This window comes from Hermetia illucens, chromosome 4 (genome assembly GCF_905115235.1).
Source record: "Hermetia illucens chromosome 4, iHerIll2.2.curated.20191125, whole genome shotgun sequence".
Taxonomy (NCBI): Eukaryota; Metazoa; Arthropoda; class Insecta; order Diptera; family Stratiomyidae; genus Hermetia; species Hermetia illucens.
The window spans coordinates 150284588-150307820 of NC_051852.1; the positions used below are offsets into that span (position 1 = coordinate 150284588).

At 39.2% G+C, this 23233-nt stretch overlaps 1 protein-coding gene across 3 annotated transcripts in view; it reads right to left on the reverse strand.

Moving 5' to 3' along the window:
• The window catches only part of LOC119656020 (calpain-A), a 118754-nt gene that overhangs the window by 51909 nt on the left and 43612 nt on the right, over nt 1-23233 (reverse strand). The window contains exons 1-2 of one of the 3 annotated variants that reach the window (XM_038062276.1): nt 17353-17522; nt 4375-4601 (exon numbers count right to left, since the gene is read on the reverse strand). The exons of 1 other annotated variant lie outside the window; for it this stretch is intronic. In XM_038062276.1, coding sequence (XP_037918204.1) covers nt 4375-4548 — 174 coding nt within the window. In that variant the 5' untranslated portion in view covers nt 4549-4601; nt 17353-17522. Of the gene's footprint in view, nt 1-4374; nt 4621-17352; nt 17523-23233 lie in introns of those variants that run through there. One more of the 3 variants, XM_038062277.1, reaches the window with a different exon arrangement.

Consider the following 23233-nt stretch of genomic DNA (forward strand, 5'->3'; position numbering starts at 1 on the left):
AAGGATCTCCAATGACAGGTGAGCGAGGAATATACGCACAGTGACCATCAGGCTGCCATTTTCCAGATGGAGTGTGCGACAGAAGTAAAGCAAATTAAGAGCACTGCAGTATCGGAATGGACATCCAAAAAACTTGATGAAGAAATGTTCGAGGAAATACTTCTGCAAGAAGCGAAGCCGGTGGGAAATGCACGAGAAAAAGTGGCGCAGGTCCTTGAAAAGTTATAAAAACCGTGACACTTCCATGCCCTGCCGCACTGTACTCAAAAAACGAATGCCCAACTTCTGGTGGAATGTTGAAATCGAAGAACTTGGTCAAGTTTGCCTTAAAGCCAGAAGACACAGCCAACGTAGCAGAAACCGGTCTGAGTCTGAAGAGTTGCACAACCAATATAAGAAGTCGAGGAAAGAATTGCAAGAAGCCATCTCTAGAAATAAAACTGAACACTTCAAGAGGTTATGCAAGGAAGCGGATTTCGACCCATGGGGAGGTGGATACAAGGCAGTTACGGCAACAATCAAGGGAAAGCGCTCACCGCCGATCACCAACCCTGATTTGCTGCGGGATATCATTAGCACTCTCTTCCCACAAGTTTGAAGTGAATCGAACTTACCCACTGTCCAGATAAATTCGCGAGGTAACCACGAAATAAGTCCTGGAATCCGCAAAGAAGTTTGCCGAAAATGAAGCCCCAGGTTCAGACGACATTCCGAATAAAGCACTGACAATAGCCGTCAAAACAGGTCCAAGGTGGTTCGCTGAAACATTTACGACGTGCCTCATCGATGGAATTTTCCCGGAAGAATTTGTTCATAATATGGCAAAATGGAGCAAAATAATTGCGGCTTTAGTCGTGGAATTTCCCCGGGAGGCGACGTATACAACAGCCCGCGGAGTTCCACAAGGATCAGTCCTCGGTCCTCTCCTGTGGATAATAATGTATGACAGAATTTTAAAGTTTCAACTACCCAAAGGAGTGACAATCATTAGCTTCGCAGACGATATCGAAGTAACTATCGTGGGACAAGATATTGGTGAGATCGAAGTACTCACAAACGAAGCAATTTTTTAAATCAGGTCTTGGCTAGAGGAAGCTGGTCTGATACTTGCGGAGCATAAAACCGAGGTGCTGCGCTTAAATACCTAGGAGTCATGGTTGACCAAAGACTGAAATTCAGGTTCCATTTTGAAAATTTAGCAACCAAGGCGTCCAGAGTGGCTACGTTGTCGGCAAGAATGTTACCAAATATAGGTGGTGGTAGGCAAAGCCTTCGGCTCTTGATCTCGAGAGTTGTTAGCTCCATCTTGCTTTATGCAGCTCCAGTCTGGGAACGGTCTTTGAAAGTGGAAGCAAAGAGAAGAAAAATCGCAGCCCCATACCAATTGAGTGCATTGCGAACGTCATGCGCTTACCGTACAACTTCAGATGAAGCAGCTTGTGTCATAGCAGGCATGATCCCCATCGACATCTTGGCGAACGAGGGTCGACGCCTCTATGACCCATCATATGCAATCCGCGTGTCCTACCTATCGTCGTCAATTAACACGAAGTGAATCTATTTTGGAATGGCAAAAAAGATGGGATGATTCACCTAAAGGACGCTGGACACACAGGATTATTCCAGATGTCTCTAAATGGATCAAACGAAGGCACGGTGAGGTTTGTTACCACCTAACTCAATTGCTAAGTGGACACGGAAGGTACCGTGCATACCTTTACCGCTTCGGGGGTGCCGGACATGCGTGATGATTCCGGAAGATGCGGAGCATGTAGTTTTTAACTGCCCGCGGTTAGCCGCGCACAGAGCGGAGGCGGAAATTGACACCGAGGCACGGTTGACACTCGAGAATATCGTGGACCACATGCTTCCCACTGAAACATCTTGGAGGGCGGTGGAAAAATTAATGAAGGCGGGAGGAGCTCTGGAGGAAAGTTACAAATAACGACAGAAGCCGCAGTTCATAACTTATCCTGCCCCGCGATGTAATACCGAAATGGCAGTCCTGCGGGGTAAGCGAAGGAGAAGGAGGTGGTTTTAGTGAGTAAAAGTCTCACATAAGCGTATGGCAGGAGCCGTATAAAAAAAGACAGACAGACAGACATTGAACCGATCTTAATAAGGTTTTGTTTGCAAAACAAAACCTTACAAAAGAGTCACAATTGCTCCAGACATTAGGTAGATCGTTAAGATTTTCACATGGCTGGTTACTTATACTTCCATTATATAAATAAATTTTGAAAAAAAGAGATTAATTTCTGTGAAATCTTGAAATTTAATGCTACCATACAGACGAGCTTTACAACCTTTAGATTTGATTTCATATGCACTCAATAGAACCAAACAGTGAGCGAGGCTAATGCGAAAAGTACATTAAAATGAATTGAATGCCAAAATTATTTCGACAAATCTATGCGTGACGGGAACACATTTTCGAGTGACCCATTAGACTGAATTCCTCAAAACGTGAATTGAACCACACTTTTTTTTCGGCCAAAACTAGGAAATTCATGAAATGTAATCACAGATAACTCCAATATTCAGATATCATGAATGATTCACTTCGCCCATATATTCTACACTATATCTAGACGCAATTGAGGTAAAAAAAAATCGATTTTGCGAATCCGGCACATGGGATGACCCCCTTAAGCAAAGAACTTGCACCAAATTTTATTTGCGGAACGAATATTCTTCTGCGGACACGTTGAAAATGTTGCAGAAGGCCTTTGCTGATCAAACTATGGCAGAAAAATATGTTTATAAGTGAAGACGAACCGCGCTCTGGATGACCTTCAACATCTACCGACGGGGGCCACGTCGAAGAAATCAAAGATTTGGTGCTTGAAAATCGTCAATTGACAATTAGAAACCTCATTGATAGTGTTGGAATATCATTTGGCTCAGCACAAACCATTGTGAAGGATGTTTTGTGTCTCAAACGCGTCAAGCCTCAATTGGTGCCAAAATCGCTCAGTTTTTTGGAATTTTTTTTGCATTGGTTGTTTGCGACTTTTTTGCCAAAAACTCGACTCATATCATTCCGCAACCACCGTATTCGACTGATTTGGCTCCGTGCGACTTCCGACTATTCAACAAACTCAAAAGGCTAATGCGGAGACGCGGTTTTGATACGATTGAGGAGACAAAATCCCAATCGAAGAAGTCGAAATCGAAAAAGGGCTATTCCCACTGTTTCCAGGATTGGAAAAAGCGTTGGCAAAAGCGCGTTTTATCGGACGGGGATTACTTTGAAAGGGATGAAATTGATTGGGAAGAATAGATAAAGAATTTACATTTTATAAACAAATTCACCTTACTTTTTTATCACAGTAGTATATATCGTTTTCGGAAATTACTACTCAAAATAATTCAATGTAAAATTGTACACCCCCCTTTTGCATATATGGGGATCCCCCTTAAACTTAAGGTGAAACCATGTTTCGTATCGCATGCAATGGGATTCACAGGTCCGACCTTTCTCCCAAATTTCATATCAATAGGAATAACCGTTTCTGAGATATAAGGTGTGACACACAAGCAGACCGACAGACTGACGGACAGTAAACCGATTTTAATAAGGTTTTGCTTTAAATAAAACCTTAAAAATGGCCGACTAACAGTGATTTCAGCTGCCGAAAAAAGGTTATTGATTTGAAGTGTGGGCAATAATTTCAAATCTGCAAGAGAGTTGAAGGCTGAAAATAATGTAACAGTTAGTGTTCGACGTGTTCAGTAGATTTAGATTGGCCAATATTCGCAGTCGTTTGAAGTTCGTCAATGAGCACATTCGTTGGACAAGCGAAACGGCGTCCAGATGGTTTTGATGATGCCCAATTCAAATACACCAGATACTGATTAACATTTTTGTCATAAATGCGGTTTTGACATTGAAAATATTCACTGTGACTATTCTTATTTTGATCTTTCAGAACACAGAAAGTTCAAGGAATGAACTGCTATGAGACGTTATCTTTTTTTTTTTGAAAAAATAAAGTGTTTAATAAAATTTCCATCACTGTGAAATTCTAAGGTAAACTTATCATTCAAGCTCGATAATCCACCGTTTTCTCAGTCATTTATATGCAAGTTTTCAGAATTAATGGCGGCAATTACTTGTAAACGATTGCATTGAGTCAAAAGGAAATGCCAATTCAATAATGATTTCATTGTACAAATATAATTAGACTTGAATAATGATTATCTGGTCTTCATTCGAGAATATCTAGAAGTATTTCCTACATCACGCACTAAACGTTCTGATTCGTATGAAATTAATAAATATGACATAGCTTATCCGAAGGAAATCAATAGTATGACTCAGATAATTTAATTTAATCAATTAGTGAAATTAACACAAAATTATGTACTTACAACTTTCATATGCCGAATACTCGGCAATACACGTTTCGTTTCCGCTTCTTTTTTAACAAAAATTTCATTGATGGCCTGTCCAATAACATCTTTAGCTGCATTTGCGAATGCCCCGCCAGCAGTATTTAAAAATTCTTTTCCGGTTTCCCGAAGGAAACCCTTCAGTTCATCCATATCCGGTGAGGTGTGATGTTGGTGTTAGGTGCTCTATGAAGCTATAACCGCTTCTACGAGTGATGGTAGACAATGTCGAATTTTAGTACGTAAGCTTGTTACTGTTGCGATAATTATTCCGAATATATAGAACTACAATTGCAATTAAAAAAAAATATGCTTTGCGGCGCGGTTTGATGTCATGACACACTAAAGTATTCAACCGAAAAATTGTGAATTCGCTTGGAAGTACAATATGTACATATATACTGTGAAGAGTGGAGCTCTCAATTAATATCATTGCTTTGGAATTATATAATTGACAATGGCAATGATTCGTATCCCATATATTTATAGAAGTGGAATCGTCAGTCTTGCACGATAATTATGGGACATTTTTTAATAATTCAGTTATTGAGAGTATCCAGTATCATGAATTGTCAAGTATTTTATACACCCTGTGGAATACCTTGAAATTCTGATCTATAACACAAGAATATTTTGTATTAAAAAAGGTATATTTATATCTATATCTCGTACTCACTCCTCTTGCAAGTGTACAGGGCATCAACGGAGTCTATTTTTCCCTATTTTTATATTTTCCCCCAGCTTATTTTCATTTCATTCATTTATCATCAAATTTAATTCTATGCAAGTACTAAGCCTACATCGAGACAAGCATAAAAGCGAACACAAACGTCTATGACGACTGGGATCCAAACTCTAGGCAACAATATCGAAAGGACGCTTAATAACTACTACGATGCCAAAAATAATTGCAGACTTTCTTTCTTACTAAGGCAGGCCTAGACCGAACACTGACTGTTGCGCCGTTGATGATGATATGGTACTTTCTTATTAATTGAAACATTGATTAAAAATCAACACCAATCTATTAAGTTGACTTTAACAATATTTTTCGGATCAAGTATATGTCTAGATTCTCCAACACTGGAGATTGCAAGGGCGATGTTTCACTCTGCATCTGATTGCTGTGGACAGTAGATGCTTTTTTTGGGCTCAAAGAAAGTGGACTGCCTGCAACCTGCCTACCCAGGGAAACTTCTTTCTTATCGCCACTATCAACCGCTAACTTTTACAAGTAGAGATTTGAATTGTCGCCAGACAAAGTTTCAGACAAATTTTCAAAATTAAGTTTTCCTTTTCTTCCATAAACTAAGAAAACGCTTTTTGAAAATAGAAAATAGATTTTAGCAATTACAGGTTATGCGTACGGAGAAAAGCGCCCCTAATCTCCACAAAACCACCAACGGGGCAATATCCGCAGCCTCCTCAACAAGTCAGGAATCGGAACAAAGCCGCTCCACTTTTTGACATCGTTCCTGTCGTCAACGAAGCTCCACTACCCGCCGCTGCCATATATCCTGGCACTTCATTCACCCATACCAGTTGCCCCAAGCTAAAGGTGGCGTCCCCACCTAAACAGCTCTTTATCTCCAGGCTAGCGTTCACAACTTCTACGGACGATGTTCTGGAGTATATAAAGAGCAAAGTTGGTTTACTTTCTCCTCTGCCCTGCCTCAAACTGACAAAAGACAACAACACTGATATAACACCATATATATATATATAACTGGCTCCATGTTTACTGTCCGTCTGCTTTATCAGAACGTTAGGGGTTTAAGAACCTGTCCTCATTAAATAAATAGATAAATAACGATCCACAGCGTATTAACAACGTTTCCGAGGAAGACGTGGGACCGGAGTTACCCATACCATCCGATGACAATGACTTTGAAAAACAGTAACAAATGCCTACGGAGGCCAGCGAGCTCGACGAAATGCGAACTAAGTATAATGGTGTGCTGCGGCAAAATGAGAATCAGCTTACTCAAATCAAACTGCAAACGAAAATGATTAGGGAACTTAGGGACACAGTGAAATCCCTGCAATCTATGCTGGCGACAGTTTTTCCGCTATGAACGTAGGGCAACACACTGCTGTTCTGACCAAGTCAACAGAAGTACTAGCTGACTATCGTCCACTGTGCGAGCTATGTCAAACAGCGACTTCGTCAGTTCGTCCAACGCGGAAGGAGCCCGCAACTGAGCCAAAGTGGAGACCTGAAGCAGAATGATGTGGCCTTTAGTCGTCGATGAGGAGCAACAGCAAGACCCTTTTAACTTCGTCTGTCGGCGGAAAAAGCCCAAAAAAACAGCAGATGAGTGCTAAAAGTGTAAGCGCTCGCCAAGTGCCAAGTGTCAGTGCCTCCTCTCTAGTACCATAAAGCCCAAAAAGGAAAAAAAATAGACCAATAGACTCCCCGCCGCCGAAATTTCAACTAAATTCAGACAGGCTCAAAAGCCCTCGCTATGTTCTGTGACGTTACAACTCGAGCCAAGAAACTTCAGTAGCCCGGCAACTGGCAGTTACTTATAAAAATATAAAACTGTCAAAATCAATTTCCCGCGTGAAATGCCAAGGACGATGAAATTTGTTTCGTGCCTTGTTGAACAAATAACTTGACGAAAACCCCGCAAAGAGATTTTTTGGCTGTTCACGTAGATAAGATTCAAACTTGCTCCATGCTGTCACATCAATTTTCTTTTCCGCCTCGTGAGCGTTCCGAATTTTTTTTTTCAAAGAAAATAATAATTGGGTAGATCAAAAAATCAAAACAAACAACAGATACACGAGGGGTGGTACAAACATAATTTTTGCGGAGTCCACAGGGGACCATGCCAAAATTTTTTCACTCATTAAAGAGCAAGGGCCTCGTGTCACCACAAGAACCCCTCCGTCCTTTAGAATTCAATCCATAATTATCCGCGGTCTACACAGGGAAACTGACCTTGAAGAAATTATGGCCGAACTCACTTCAGAGTACCCACTTTTGAAAGTTCGCTTGGTTGCAAATTTTGTGACCAAACAAGATAAGGCCCTCCATAGGGTAAATCCTTCGCTTCCTATCAAATCTCAATCTGGTTTCTTATCGCCCTCCCAAGAACTGAGTCAAGTTTTCAAAGTGAAGTATATCGTTCATCAAAAGATTACCTTCGAAAAGGTCAAAGCAGTGGAGGAAGTGCAATGTTGCAACTGCCAAAACATCGGACATATTGCCCAAAATTGCTCGATAGTGCACAGATGCATTCAATGCGCTAAAAGCCACCCGCGTGGGGAATGTTCAAGACCCCCGACAGAAGTTCCGCACTGCTGCAACTACGCCCAAACTGGGCACCCTGCAAACTATCGTGGATGTCCAGCTTATAAAGAGATGTTAGCCAGAAGGGAAGCTGCCAAAACCCGGAAGGCAACTGAGAAATCTTCAGTTAAATAGTGACTCAGTTTGACCAGCCCAGGCGTGTCAGACGCGAAAATTGTTAAGAAATCTCTTCCTAAAGCAGCGAATGAAACAAACGCCAAGCTACCAAGCAAGGGTTTACGAGAATTGATTGAAGCTCTCGCTTCTGCGCAAACAGCAGCGTCAATTCGCTGCGACTAAACTTATTCTTAACTTACGGAATTAAGTATTATCACAATCAAATCCCAACGTGCCATCGCCCAATTGTTAATCGGCACTCTGAAGGCAGATTTCTACTGCATTTCGGAAAAGCACGCATAACGTAAACTTCACCGAATATAGCATTATTGGGAACGATAACAATTCAGCCCTCCTAGTTCGAAAAGACTATGTTTTTTAAAAAGTCTTCATCGATAACCTGCAAACTTCTTGCGCTGCGGCGGCAATAATTAAAATTACCGATGGTAGACGGATCCTGGTAGTCTCCGTCTACATCAAATGTAATTCTAAAACTGAGCAACTGGACCATGACTTGCAAGTCTTGGGCAATCTCCAGTTGAAGTCAAGATATATTTTTTTCGGGGGCGATTTCAACTCAAGGCAGACCCCCTGGGACGACAAGGCAGTCAAAATTAATGGGGACACCCTGCTAAAATGGATCCACGACACTTTCTCACTCAACAATATTGAGATGGTTTTGCCGGATATACTAACAAGATCGAGTAGTCAGTCTAGCATCACTACTTTTTGCGGTCTGACGAAACCAAACAAAGTTTTCAGGTGAAATCCTGTGAAACATCACCGCGCATGGTTGACCATTCTGCAGTTGAGATCCAGCTTTTCTCGTCTTCTCAACTACAAAAGCGACTATCAGATCCTTCCCTCATCGACGTCATCAACACTGCTACATGAAGAAATACCAAGCTGATAGAAGTCGATGAATTCGAATATATTTCTCTACCTCATGATATCATGTTACACATGAAAGTCAGACAAATATGGCCCAGGAAACTCAAATTTCCCCAATAAAGAATTAACCTGGCAATAAGCAGACATAAAACCCGGACCTAATATGTTTCATAATATAAACAGGTTGACGGGTAAACACAAGTCCCGAAATTTCGTTCTTACTAGGGAACCTGTTTGGAGTGACGCTAGAAAAGCGCAAGTTGCGCGAAATCACTTGAGACTCAGCGCAATACCTCTCCGCTTCGAAACGAGCCGGCCTTAACTGTGACTTTTGAAACGAGAATTAGAAAATTCCGTCCCTAACATTCCAATAAGTTAGAGACCTTTTAGGCTAAGAAACACCGCAGTCAAATTAGTGAACTCGCAACATTTTCTGAGTCTTCCACAACTCACCACTTTGACCCACAACCTAAACGATACAAAATCAGCCGGACCTGACGAGATTACAAATTTGGTCATTAAAAATTGATCCCCACCTACTTGGAAAGTAGCAAAAATCGTTCCGATCCGAAAGAAGAGAATCTTCTCCGAGCCATACAATTTGGGACTCATTTTCCTGCTTTCCAACCTAGGAAAACTTTTTGAGAAAGCCTGGAAAACTGAACTTGTCTAGCATTGTAATGTCAAAAATATCATTCCCAGTCACCAGTTCGGTTTCCGTCATAAACATGGAACACAATATGCACTGAGCTACCTTCACGACACTGTCGTTTCTAGCTTTAATATCAACAATAAACCAACCGTAGCCTGTGCATTGGATCTAAGAAAGGCCTTTGACTCCGTATGGACCAACGGATTTATATACAAACTAATCGAAAACAACTTCCCAATTCCGACTATCAGAATTGCCATCGGGTTTTTCGAAGATAGGCTGTTCTGTGTCAGCGTGACAAACGAATTTTCCGACCATTTGCCAGTAACATCAGGAGTACCGCAAGGATCAATTTCTGGGCCTACCTACAACGTTTTCACGGCTGACGTTCCCTTTCCTGAGACCAGCACTGACATTATCCAATATGCCAATGACATCCCTATCTTCGCGTCAAACCTCCATCCCAACAAGGTCGCCAAAACAATAGAAAAATACTTGGTACTAATGAGTTTTCTATTCCTCATATACCGGTATTTCGAGGGCCAGTTATCCTCTTCCTCAGTGAGTTTTTGTCTGACAGCTCAGCTAGCTCTGGGAATATTAAAAAGGAACACGCTTATAAAGCTGAAATAGACGTGAACAAGGGTTTTTAAGTTTTGGGGACCAATGTAAAAGAAGGTAGGGTTCTCTGGCAGAGACCCAACCCATTTGAAAAGTATCGCAAGAGTACTTGAGTGATTTACAAATTCCATTATATAATTGATTTGTACATTTTATTTTCTTACTAAGTTTATTAAGCCCCAATATATTAATTTATCAAATTTCTGATATAAACTGGAAAACAGATAAAAAACTTCAACTCGTAGAACGCTAAATGAATTCCAAACATTTTATTTCTATTTATATAAAAATTTATCATTCAGCGAATTAATATTCCGGTGGCAATTTTTAGTACGCGCCTCTTCTTGGTCACAGCGGCGTCAATTCATTATAGTCTAAATGTGGGGTGTAAGGTGAGGGCAATGTGATTATTATCTTAATGTGAGGTTACTACAAAAATTTGAATATTTTGGAATTCATATCAGGAATTTTTTAAACGTAAACTTCGAAATTTGACATTATTTTGAGCGGCTTTCCAGCAAAGCAAAAACAGGCGCGGTAATAATTCTATCTAAACATTTTAGCTGTCTACTAATTTACTTAAATATATTATTCGTGGTACTTATAACTCACAGATGCCAACACATATGCACTAGTTGCACTGACATTTCTTAAAGGCCATTATTTTCCCTAATAAATTTTAATTTGAAAGACTGTCTATGTCCAAGTGAAGATCAAAAACGATCAAAATTCTTCCGTCTAAAAGTAACATTTCACAAACTCAAAACATTTAATCTATTTTTAGGAAATCAACTGCATAAATATTTTTGTAAACGCAAACATCAAAATACGAAGAAGTGGTATAAAATTGAAGACGAAATATGATTGTGTACGGTTCAATATCGAGTCAATGAAAATAATCACGAAAACATGAATTATGATTTCTCTAGCTCGAAAGCACCAATAAAAATGGACAGTATCAATAAAAAAATATAAGGTTATTAACGTTGTATTAGTAATTGCAAGGACAATAATAAGGAAGCTAATGCTAACAGTAAGGTTTTAATATGAAGCATCATACTGGAAAGTTTGGTGGAGAGTCCTACTATTATTATTTGAATTTGAATTATTTGAATTTTCCCTTTTAGGTTTCTTTTTAAGCAGACATCGAAATGAGGAGCCTAGATTTCATATAGGTGGTAGGGATTTTCTCAGATTTTTCCGGTAGATAGTTTCTAAGAATGAATCCTGTTTCGCTTTATATCTGTCCTTTTCAATCCTTTACTACTTTCATTGTGAACTGTGAAAACTTCAATTACAAATGTCTCAGAGCCCCAAACGACACTATGTGAACCTATTTTTACCACTCCAATGGTATCGAAATCCGACTCACTAAACAATTAGCGTCTAAGGTCTAATCAAGAATTTTAGAGGAAGAAAATTTGAACCATGAAAACTTAGGGATTTTTCCACTAGATATACAAGAACCATAATGAACAGCTTCTATGGAAAAGCTTGAGGCTATTATCGGCCAGCTTTTAGCAACCATTTAGATGCTGTTCAAAAAGAATAAATTTTATCCACATGCTCTAATTTCATCGTATATTGGAATTGGTATGGATAACCGTTTATCTATTGTATTAGAAAAATTAATCTATTAAAAGATAGTGTGCAAGAAGCCTTGGACCTTAACACCTTTAGCGTCATATTTGTCAATCTGATACCAGTTGAGTTTACATGATGAGTCCACACGTATGTGTTCGATATATATTTTTTTTACAGTGGGGGGCTATATGTATCAGAATGATACAGCACTAAAGCGTCGCATTAAAAGTTTATATATCATGTTGACACATGGTATAACTTAACTGGCTAACACTTCAATTACATAGAGAAACAAAAAGAACATCCCTGGCCTGGGGGTGTGACCTACTCAAGAAAGGCTGGCCTAAACGGGTAGACCTATTTCTTTAGCTTGGTCCTATATGTTAGGTGTTAATACTTATATAAAAAAAAATCGAACATCATCGTTTGTCGGTGATGAAGAAAAGCAGAGGGCAAGAGACGAAACCGGAATAGAATAGGGAAAATAGAAGGAGGTACTGATGGTAGCGACAGTTCAGATATTCTTCCTCACACAAAACAAAATAGAAAGCACTCAAACTGCTGGGATACCGTCGTCTGGGCATAGACAAACTCATCAGACTCTGTCTCACGTCTGCACGATTCCCTATTTAGGGAATATTGGCAATCATATATATAAGCCTGAGAAAAGGACCTTTGAACATAGTCCCCCATTTATTCTATTTTTGGCAAATAAGCAGTATCCCATCAAGTCTTGTTTCGGCAAATTTGGCTGTATCGGCATTGGTCACCATATTCAGATGCATTCAGGCAAATTTACAACAATTTGATTTAAATGATATCAGCCTCAACGTTGATCCGAATCGGTTGAGATACATTTTCCAAAATTTCGACTCACCATTCATTGAACAATTACAAACTTTCTTTTTGTTTTTTTTCTACCCATTCTTCCATTCTCAGGAAGTAAATCTCTCCAAAATCCATAATCCAAGGCGAAGAATTAACATGGATGAATTGCAACGACGTTACACTACCACACTCATTGACTCCCCTCCAGATACCTTCCCTCCCTTTTGAAGTAACCATGGGACATTACTACTATAAAATAACCGAACTCAGGAACAGGAGTTTTGTCCTATATGGAGCTGATGCAGCAGCATCTGCTGTGGCCTCCAGCTGTACGGTTGTCTCTGACCAAACTGAATCAAAGCTGGCTACAGGATACAAGCAAATGGCAAAGGAAAGATAAAAAAAATCACAGACTCCTAAAAAGCTTACACTCTTCTGGAGAAGCTAGACATCGGACATTCCATTGTCTGGGAAATAATTGACGCAATAGCGAATTCGTCGAGGAGATGAAAATAATGTGGTGCCCAGCTAAAAGTGAAACTATGTTGAACAAGATGGCGCACCCAGCAGCAAACGCAGCCATGGTGTCATCATGTGCAGCTGAGGATGTACTATGGGCGGTGCAGAATAAAATCAAGAAGGACTGGCAAGATGAATACCAGCCAACGTCGAGACTCAAAGGCAAAAAAGTCTACTTATATCATGCTGAGCAGTATCGAGTACATCAGCTGTCATAGCTGCGTCCGCAATATCCTCCATCAAAACTTCGCGTGGCAAATATAACTTAGTGGTATCCGTATTAAAGTATAACCCGCAGAGAGTCTTGGAGGATGATTGGATGAAACTAAAACACATATTGACCCGACATAGTCCTGCTTGTCAAGGAAGATGAACTGTTAGACGTCAATACTGCCAAAAAACAGCAAAAACAAATTAGAAAACTTTGAAACAAAGTAAGCATTAGTATTGGATCCTTCCATTTCATTTGAGCTGAAAATTCTGCCAAGGTTCCCAATAATTACAGATGTATTGGGCGATTGTGATCAGTGATGCCAACTTTCTCAACACAGCGATCGCTGGCGATGAGTTTTGGATTATAGAGACGATCCAAAAATCAAGTTACAGTCACCAAAATGGAGGATATAGTATATTTGTAAAAACCAAAAAGCAAAGCAGCAATGTCAAAAATCGTCTTTTCTCAACCCAGTGGGCGGGGTGATCCACGCCACTGGCTAATCTCCTCACGGAATTACTATTACCGATTAATACTATCAGGAGGTGCTGCCTTGTCTTTGAAATACAGTGAAGTACAAACGCCGTAATCTCACTCTACGTGATTTGAGTCTTTTCCTTCCAAGTTGAAGGTACTTTCGAAGGGAGCAGGCTTCAGCAAAATATATGGGGATCGTCGTCTTCTTTTTCTACCATAGATATTGCCTGTATTGACTTTCCGGGCTGGATTATCCTCATCCATACGGATTAAGTGACCCACCCACCGTAACCTATTGAGGTGGATTTTATCCACAACTTGACGGTCATGATATCGCTCATAGATTTTGTTGTTATGTAGGCTACGGAATCGTCCATCCTCATGTAGGGGGACAACAATTCTTTGGAGGATTTTTCCCTCGAACGCGGCCAAAAGTTCGCAATTTTTCTTGCTAAGAAACCAAGTCTCCGAGGAATACATGAGTACTGGCAAGATCATTGTCTTGTAGAGTAGGAGCTTTGACCCTATGGTGAGACGTTCAGAGCGGAACAGTTTTTCTAAGCTGAAATAGGCTCTGTTGGCTGCCAACAACTGTGCGCGGATTTCATCATTATAGCTGTTATCGTTTGTGATTTTCCACCCCAGGATAGAAGAAATTATCAACGGTCTCAAAGTTGTAGTCTCCTATTTTTATTTTTCCCGTTTGACCAATGCCGTTTGATGATGTTGGTTTTTGGTGCTGACGTTGCCACCATATACTTTGTCTTGCCTTTATTGATGTGCAGCCCAAGATCACGCGCCGAATGCCGCTTGCTCGATCTGGATGAAGGCAGTTTGTACGTCTCGGGTCGTTCTTCCCATGATGTCGATATTGTCAGCATAGGCCAGTAGTTGGGTGGGCTTGAAGAGGATCATAGCTCTTGTATTTACCTCAGCATCACGGATTACTTTCTCCAGGGCCAGCTTAAAGAGGACGCATGATAGGGCATCCCCCTGTCATCGTTGTTGATGTCGAATGGTCTTGAGAGTGATCCTGCTGCTTTTATCTGGCGTCGCACATTGGTCACGGTCAGCCTAGTCAGTCTTATCAATTTCGTCGGGATACCGAATTCTCTCATGACCATGTACAGTTTTACCCTGGATATGCTATCGTAGGCCGTTTTAAAGTCGATGAGGAGATAGTGCAACTGGTGTCCATATTCCAACAGTTCTTCCATCGCTTGCCGCAGAGAGAAAATCTGATCTGTTGCTGATTTGCCTGAAGTGAAGCCTCTTTGGTATGGGCGAATGATGTTCTGGGCGTATGGAGCTATCGGGCCTAGTAAGATAGCGGAGAATATCTTATAGATGGTACTCAGCAACGTGATACCTCTCTAATTGCTGCACTGTGTGATATCTTCCTTTTTATGTATAAGACAGCCTCCATATTTAACCAATTCGGCTGTAATTCAATCGGCTCCTGGCGATTTATGATTTCTAAACCGATGAATTGCACAGACTGTTTCTTCTATACTTCTATACTTATTCGTTGCTAGCTCCGTTCCGACTCTTTTTGTTGATAGGGCCATTCGATGTCGATCAGTCAAAAAGAAACAATTTTAAGGAGGCATTCCGGATAGTTTGATAGAATGCACATATTCTTCAAATATTAGATTTACGAGGTTACATTTGTAAACCCAATAGCTTCAGTTATTAAAGTCTTGAAAGGCAAGCTATATCCACATTGAAATCTACATTTCCAATTGGACATTATCACCACTCAAATTGAATATTTGAACCGCTTACTTCAAATAATGTAAAAATTATACAGAACAACTTCTATCTTGAGATATTGTATTATAAAGAGAAAAAATAAATCCAGGAAACTGCCTTATGATTAATCGTCCATTTGATTATTTTTTTTTAATTGCCTCTTTATGCATTTATTTATACATATGTATAAGTAGTTGGTTGAAAGCACAATCATAAGCATAAAAGAATGCTATTTGCGTATATTCACGAGAATGTTTCTACTCGAGAAACAATGACTAGGCAGGCCTTGATTTCTTAAACAAACATAGATAAAGATTTGAAAATCGTCTGTTCTGACTCACATTACTCTAGTATATACATATTTATAGCAATTCATTAATTTTTTTGAATATATCCTGACCACTTGACTTAGTTTACTGAAGCTTGATATTCCTGGTATCACACATATTACATAATATCTGAATTTAAACGCGTTATCTGAGAGAACGCCCCAGAGAGAGTGAATTGCATGTCGAGGAGTAGTCAACTAACTTGAAAATAAAAATTGAAACTAGCTAGTAATTACTATAGTACAATGGATAGCCATCAGAATTAACATCGCGGTATTAACTTTTCCACGTGAGAATTCTGGCACTCCTCGAAAAGAAATTAAATTAAATTTTTAATACTTTAATTCATCTTTCGTTCGCAAATGCTCGAAAAAAAAACAGGGAAATCTTAAGATATGCTAGAATTAACTAACATTAATGTTCGGAATCTGTGATTCATGATCCGTTCTAATTCCTCTAATAAGATGATCAAATATTTGCCCCCGTTGAACGAATGTATCTAAGACAACAAATAACCGAGTCACCTAAAAGATACTTCAGACTTCACATATTGTTGTTTAAACTTTTCGGTTGTCTAAATACTGAATAGATTCGAATCGAATACCGCTAATTAGGGTTGAATAGTTCGATTCAAATTTTGGTTATGAAAATTGTCGATATTTATATAATCAACAGGTGAGTAAACTACAGTATGTCGGACGATAGATGATTATCGTATTATGACTCCAGGAGGTTTAGATGTAGTAAGAATTTCAAGATCCTCTAGAAGCACTAGTTGTGCACCTGGGTCTCTATTAATTAAAATCTTGGCAAAAATGAGCAAAATAATGTTTATTACAGATTGACTAAGCGCTTAGTAACATTGTTACGAAAAATGTAGCTGAATTTGGATGAAATCAGTAAACTTTGAAGTAATCAGCCTAATTTCCAGTTAAACTTTTCGAAAAGCAGGCAACAAATATCGATGTGAACTACTCATCATTAATCTTATGCCAAGTGCGACCGCACCCCTACCACCAGAGACTACCTGTGAATTTTGATGACACAACGGTGACGTCACAGACGTGTCTATCTCACACCTGAAATTCCTAACCTCAGATATGTCTTGAATCGACTACGTATCCATAATTTCGAGGTCACATGAACTCGTACAAAATTTATCTCTCGCCGAACTTAATACGTAATAAACTGATAACAATGTTTTGAAGCAATCCACAGATAATCTACTTGTTTGTAAATATAAACAAAAATCTGTTTCGAAACAAGTTGGAATGATTATAACAATCTGCCAACCATTCCCTTCGTACGACACAAGATAGATTGAAATATAGAATCTTTCAGTAGCAACTTATCAATATTTCATCTCGACATCTTCGTATTATATTTAGACCACATGAAAGCCCGTCAACGCGACGACGTTGCCCCAAGCAAAAAGTATCTCAAAGATACTTTCAGAAAAAAATAGAACATTTTTCTAGTATTGTCAAAATATATTCCGGAGCCGTTAGTAATTGTAGCGGTAGGGTGTCATGACATCATCGTTCACTACACGCATGTTCACTTTAGAGAATTTCCTTCCATAGACGACGTGAAAATGTTAAATTAGATTCAGAACTTAGAGCACAATTTGTAAGAATTGCAATTGTAGAACAATAGTAAACACTTGAATTGTACACACCAGAGCACTCGAATAGCCTTCACTATGTATCCGTGATTTTAGGTATTTTATTTCTGGATGTGAATGACAAGATCTCGAAGAAAATATACTGATTTTCTTCTACTTTAGATACTCTCTAGAGACGTCAAATACATGAGATTCGTGGAACTAAACTGAGTGAGGTACGATGATTTTTCGCCGCAGTCAGTATAGAGATACAGATACTGTACGAGATACATTTGGAACTTGGGCGAATTGAAGTGAAGTTTAGTTGAAAATTTGTGGTTCTCAAAGTGTTGGAAAAATAATAATAAAACTCATTAGAACAAGCTGTACAGATTGTGGCAAAGTTATAGCAGGGAAATGCACTTATATCCCTTGTACTTCTGTATTGTCAGACAATCTACGGTTACTTTTGCATACTGTATAGTTACTTTTAAATGAAGCTTAGAACTAATATCGCCCAAAATTTCTCAATGCAGAAAAAGGGAAAAAAGGTCTATCCCCGGAGGGGTTGGAAAATAGATGGACGCTTTAGACCCGAGGAGTACTTGTGGCGGTCACACCTCTTAAAAAATGACAATCCCTTAAAGGTCTTTTGTTTTGAAAACACACACATGTAGTGAGTGGCATCTTTCTACGTTGAGATTAAGGGTGGGTCCTCATACATGCAAAAGGGGGTTGTACATTTTTTTTGGGATCTGATTCTTATTTTTTTTTAATCATCATGGTAAAGTTTAAATGTGTAGCCCTACCCTGTAAATATCTAAGCTATCCCTTTTCTGACTCCGTTAAAGAATTGCGCCCCCTCCTTAAGGTACTAGTCTATATTACAAATTTCAAAAAGACGATTTTATTTCGTTTTTCAATTCCATCGGTGTATTCACACCATAAAAAATCCGATTTTCCACTTTCGGGACCACTTTGGAATAAAAAACGCGATTTTTGTGAGGAAAAAAAAATCGCCTAATTTGTTATTGACAAATTAAAAAAATATTAATAAATTTGAAAAAAAAGTCTCTAACATTACCTCGTAAATTATGTACATAAATAGTGTTCAAAATTTCAAAAAGATCAATGCATTCATTTTATAGTTATTGGGCCACCGACTTTGAAAACGTGAGTCGTGGGAAAAGCCCTTGGAAGTTTGGAACATTAGGAAGAATTTGGAATAAAATGTGGTTGCTTGAACCGCTGTATCTTCCTCAGTTTCATTTGGATTCATCTGAAATTTCCACTCGATATTCTTGGAAGGTTCTCCATTTAGAAAATTAAATACAAAAAAAGAAAGAAAAAAAATTTACAAACGTTACACTCCCCTTAAGCTAATAAGAAACAAGTCGGGAAACCAGAAGCTAAACGCTTCAGGTATGAAAGGTTTTGTGTACTTCTATCATATTATCATATAAAGAGATTTGAGTGTGCATTTGTCCCATTAGTATACAGCACGTAATATATGCATATATTATGTGAGAATATCCACTTTCAAGTGATAATGACATTCAAAGTCTTGAATTTGCATAGAGGCGACAGATTTAACCTATTATAACTTTATTAGTAATAGTGCCAAATTAGGTAGGATCATGATCTATGCTGTAGCCTACATTGCTGCAAAATTTCGTGATTCTAGGAGGAATTTATGGGAGCTTTTCCTGCCAATTAGTAAAAATTATAGTAATGTACTATTATTAACTTTATTTGAGCAGGCATCTGTATGGAGGGTTTTGGTGGCCTAGGCACCATACAGAGGCAGCCTCTTGACTTTTTTCAGATTTTTCGGTTAAGTAGTTTCTGAGAATGCGTCCGTTAAAGAAATGATCAATTTCAACCCCCCGAACTCCCCGCCTTTCCAGCAAAAGTCAAAACTAAGATTAGCTTCGGAAAGTACTAACCGATACCTTTCATTTGTTATCCCACATGACTATATTTGGTGAAAAAAAAATGTACACCCCCCTTGAATTCGACGTAACAGGATGTAACGTACTGTATGCGTAAGCGTTCACAGTTCCCACTTTTCTACCAAATTTGGTGTTAATCGCTTCAACAGTCTCCGAGAAAAATTCGTGTGACGGACAGACAGACAGACAGTAAACCAATTTTAATAAGATTTTGTTTTACACAAAACCTTAAAAAGGGCTAGGGAGAAGTAGATTCTTCATGAATGGAATTTTAATATTTCACTCGAATGTCAATTATTCTCGTTAATTATGATATCAGCATCTTATTTGTACGGCTTAGGTTGCGATAAATTCGCAGGAAATTGATAAGTTTGCACTGCTATAACTTTGATACGAACAGTCGGATTTCCATAAGATGTGGAATGTGTATGCACGAGACAGTCCTCTATGTCAGTGCAAAGTTAGTACTCCTAGGATGAACTTAAGGGGGGTTTTTCAGCAAATTCCTAAAAGTTGGTAATATGCTATTAATAAGTTTATTTAAGCAGACATCGGAATGGGACATATTTTAAGGTTTAGATTTTATCTAAGCGCACCATCCTGATTTTGTTCAGATTTTTGTGTTGATAATGAATGCTGTTTCACTTTAAGTGCGTACATTTTGACTCGTTACTCGCGCACTGTGCAATTCACCCTAAAACTAATGCCACATTCGGAAAGTACTAATCGATACCTTTCATTTGATACCCTACACGACTATATCCAGTAAAATTTTTTTTTAAATCCCCGCTTTCCATGTATCGGGGGCCCCCCTTTAAACTCCACCTAAATTTATGTCACTCGCTGTATGCGTAGGATTTCATAGTTCCCATCTATCCACCAAATTTCGTTCGGATCGGTTTAGCCGTTTTGGGGAAAATTGCGTGTGACAGACAGACAGTGCATCGGAGGAAATGGTAAAGGTTGAACTTTCAACCCCATCCCCGGATGAAGTGAAAAGTTTATAGAGAAAAAAGGAGGGAATGACCCCTCTTCGAACCCGATGAAAACTCGTGGCGCGGGGCCCCTTAAAATGGTTTTTTTTTAAATCATCATGGTAAAGTTTGAATACTTAACCATACCTCGTAATGGGGAGGGGAATGACGATATTGGTATGATGAGGTTAGGTTTTTGCACCAACACGGCCATCGAGGTTGTCAACCAGCCAAACTCCTCCGACAGGTTTGCCAGTGAACACCGACTGCACCAGATAATATCTTGAATCGGAAGATACGTGGCTAGAGCTAACCCAAATCCTTCTCGATTCAAAAATATTATCTCCCTGTCAGAACACAGATTTTCTCACGTGCCTTGACTCAATAGTAGGATGGAGCAATTTTAAAATTTTTTTTTATAATTTCTTCGGAATATCTGTAAAAAGTTGCTCTTTTGTGTCACTAACCCAACACAAAAAGAATTAGTTGACTCGTGCTATGTTTAGAGGTCTTGCCAAAAAGGAAATTAAATTCCAAATATAATATTGTCGGTTTGAGGACTGCCTTTTTCCCTCCTCCCCAGCTCCGCAAAACTCTCAAATAAGGGACATCTTCCAAAATCTCAACCTTAGATGTCAAGGCAGAGGAAACGTAGGTAGAGGTTGAAATCCGACGTAGATCCTCCTTTGCTACCGCGGCACTCGGGTCCGAAGTTTTACGGCTCCACGCGCGCGGTTGAGTCGTCTTTTTTAAGGTTTTGTGTAAACACAAAATCTTATTAAAGTCGGTTTACTGTCTGTCTGTCCGTCACATGCATTTTTCTCGGAGACGGTTGCAGCAATTGACACCAAATTTGGTAGAAAGGTGGAAACTGTGAACGCTCACGCATATAGTGAGCTACATCCTTTTAATAATAATCGTTGGCGCAACAATCCATATTGGATCAGGGCCTTGAAGTGTGTTAGAGCACTTCATTCAAGACCGTAACGATACACTACAGTACACTGTAGGAGGCAATGTGGTCAGCATTGCGCTCCCCCGAGTTTATTACCCTGATCTGACAGCCAATCACGATAACAAATCCCTCCGCCACCGGTGAGGTTTGAACCGCTACCTTCCGCTACGACAACCCAGCGCTCTAACCACTTGAGCCATCCTTTTACGTCGAATTTTTTCATCAAATATAGTCATGTGGGTAGCTACTTGGAACATTTTCATAAAAAAATTAAATGAAAACACTTAGAATACAAAATTTTTTATTTTTCATACCTCAAAGTGCGGGTCATTTTGTTTGTTGAAAATAAAATTCTCTTTTATTTTCCGAAATTCAGTGTTTTTTCATTTTTAAGGTTTTGTGTAAACACAAAACCTTATTAAAATCGGTTTACTTTCTGTGCGTCCGTCACACACATTTTTCTCGGAGACGGTTACAGCGATTGACACCAAATTTGGTATAAAGGTGGGAACTGTGAACGCTCACGCATACAGTGAGTTACATCCTGTTATATTGAATTTAAGGGGAGGGTCCCCATACATGCAAAAGGGGAGTGTAAAATTTTTGTTCATCAAATATAGTCATGTGGGGTATCAAATTAAAGATCTCGGTTAGTACTTTTCGAAGTTGGTCTTAGATTTGACATTTGTTGGAAAGGTTGGGAGTGCGGGGGGTTGAAAGTGATCATTTCTTTAAGAGGGCCATTCTCAGAAACTACCAAACTGAAAAATCTGAAAAAAATCAGGAGGCTGCCACTATATGGTGCCTGGGCTCCGAAATACCTTTCATATCGATATCTGTTCAAATAAAGTTAATAATGGTATATTACTATAATTTTTAGTAATTCGCTGCAAAACCCCCCTAAGTTGATCCTAGTACCACGAAATTTCGCAGTGATGTAGGCTATAATATAGCGCAGGATCTTACCAAGCTTGGTGGAAATCGCACTATTATTAACAAAGTTATAATACGTCAAAGTTGTTGCTTTTTTGAAAATTGAAGACCATGAATGTCAATATCACCCGAGAGTGGATACTCTCACATAATATATGGATATATTACGTGCTACGTACTAAGAAATGCCCTTTCAAATGCGTCTTGCAAATGCAGTATGAGTGTTAGGATGTGTCTTTGCGTGAAATCTCTTTATCGACTGTGTTACTGCGAAATGGAGAGCTCACTGGAACAGCGGTACGTAATCAGTTTTGTGTGCGGCATTGAGAAGAAAGCATGAAAATTTATCAAATGCTTCAAAATGTCTTTAAGGAGGGGTGAATTTCGAGATCCTAATGCGGAAGGTAATACAAGGCCCTCACACACAGTCTTCTCCCAAACCCAAAAAGGCACACATGAGCAAATCTTGCATGAAAATAATGCTGATTGTTATTGTTCATTTTGAGTTTGTACCGCAAGGACAAACTGTCAACGCAGCCTTTTACCTGGAGGTGTTCAAGAGACTGAAACGACTGGTCGCACACGTTTGGCCTGACATCAAAGATGTTTTCAGACTCAACCACGACAATGTGCTTAGCCACACGACCTTCGTCGTTGCCAGCCAAAACCTCCGTGACGCCCCAGTCTCTTTACAGCCCTGACTTGGCTCCATGTGACTCTTTTTTGTTCCCCCGACTGAAAAAAGAGCTGAAGGGAAAATACTGGGAGTCGGTGGAGTAAATTCAAGCTCAAGTTACAAGCTTCCTGAGAAGTATTCCAGTCGAGGAGTTTCAGGGAGCTCTCCAAGCGTGACAGAATCATCTTCGCAGGTGTATCGATAATAATAATCGATAATAAGAAGACTAGTTTGAAGAATTTTAACCGTCTGTACCAAGTGGATAAATAAATCTATTTTCCCCGGTAAATGGGCATTACTTTTATAATGCACCCTGTAACTAGAAAGTTTATAGTTTGAAATAATAAAAAACTTGTTGTTTCTTTTTCTACACCAACGAAAAAGTTTTTTATTATTTCAAATAATTAATCGTTGGAAACATCGCATAATTACACTCAGAAGTTTTTAGTGTTTTAGGTGTTTACAG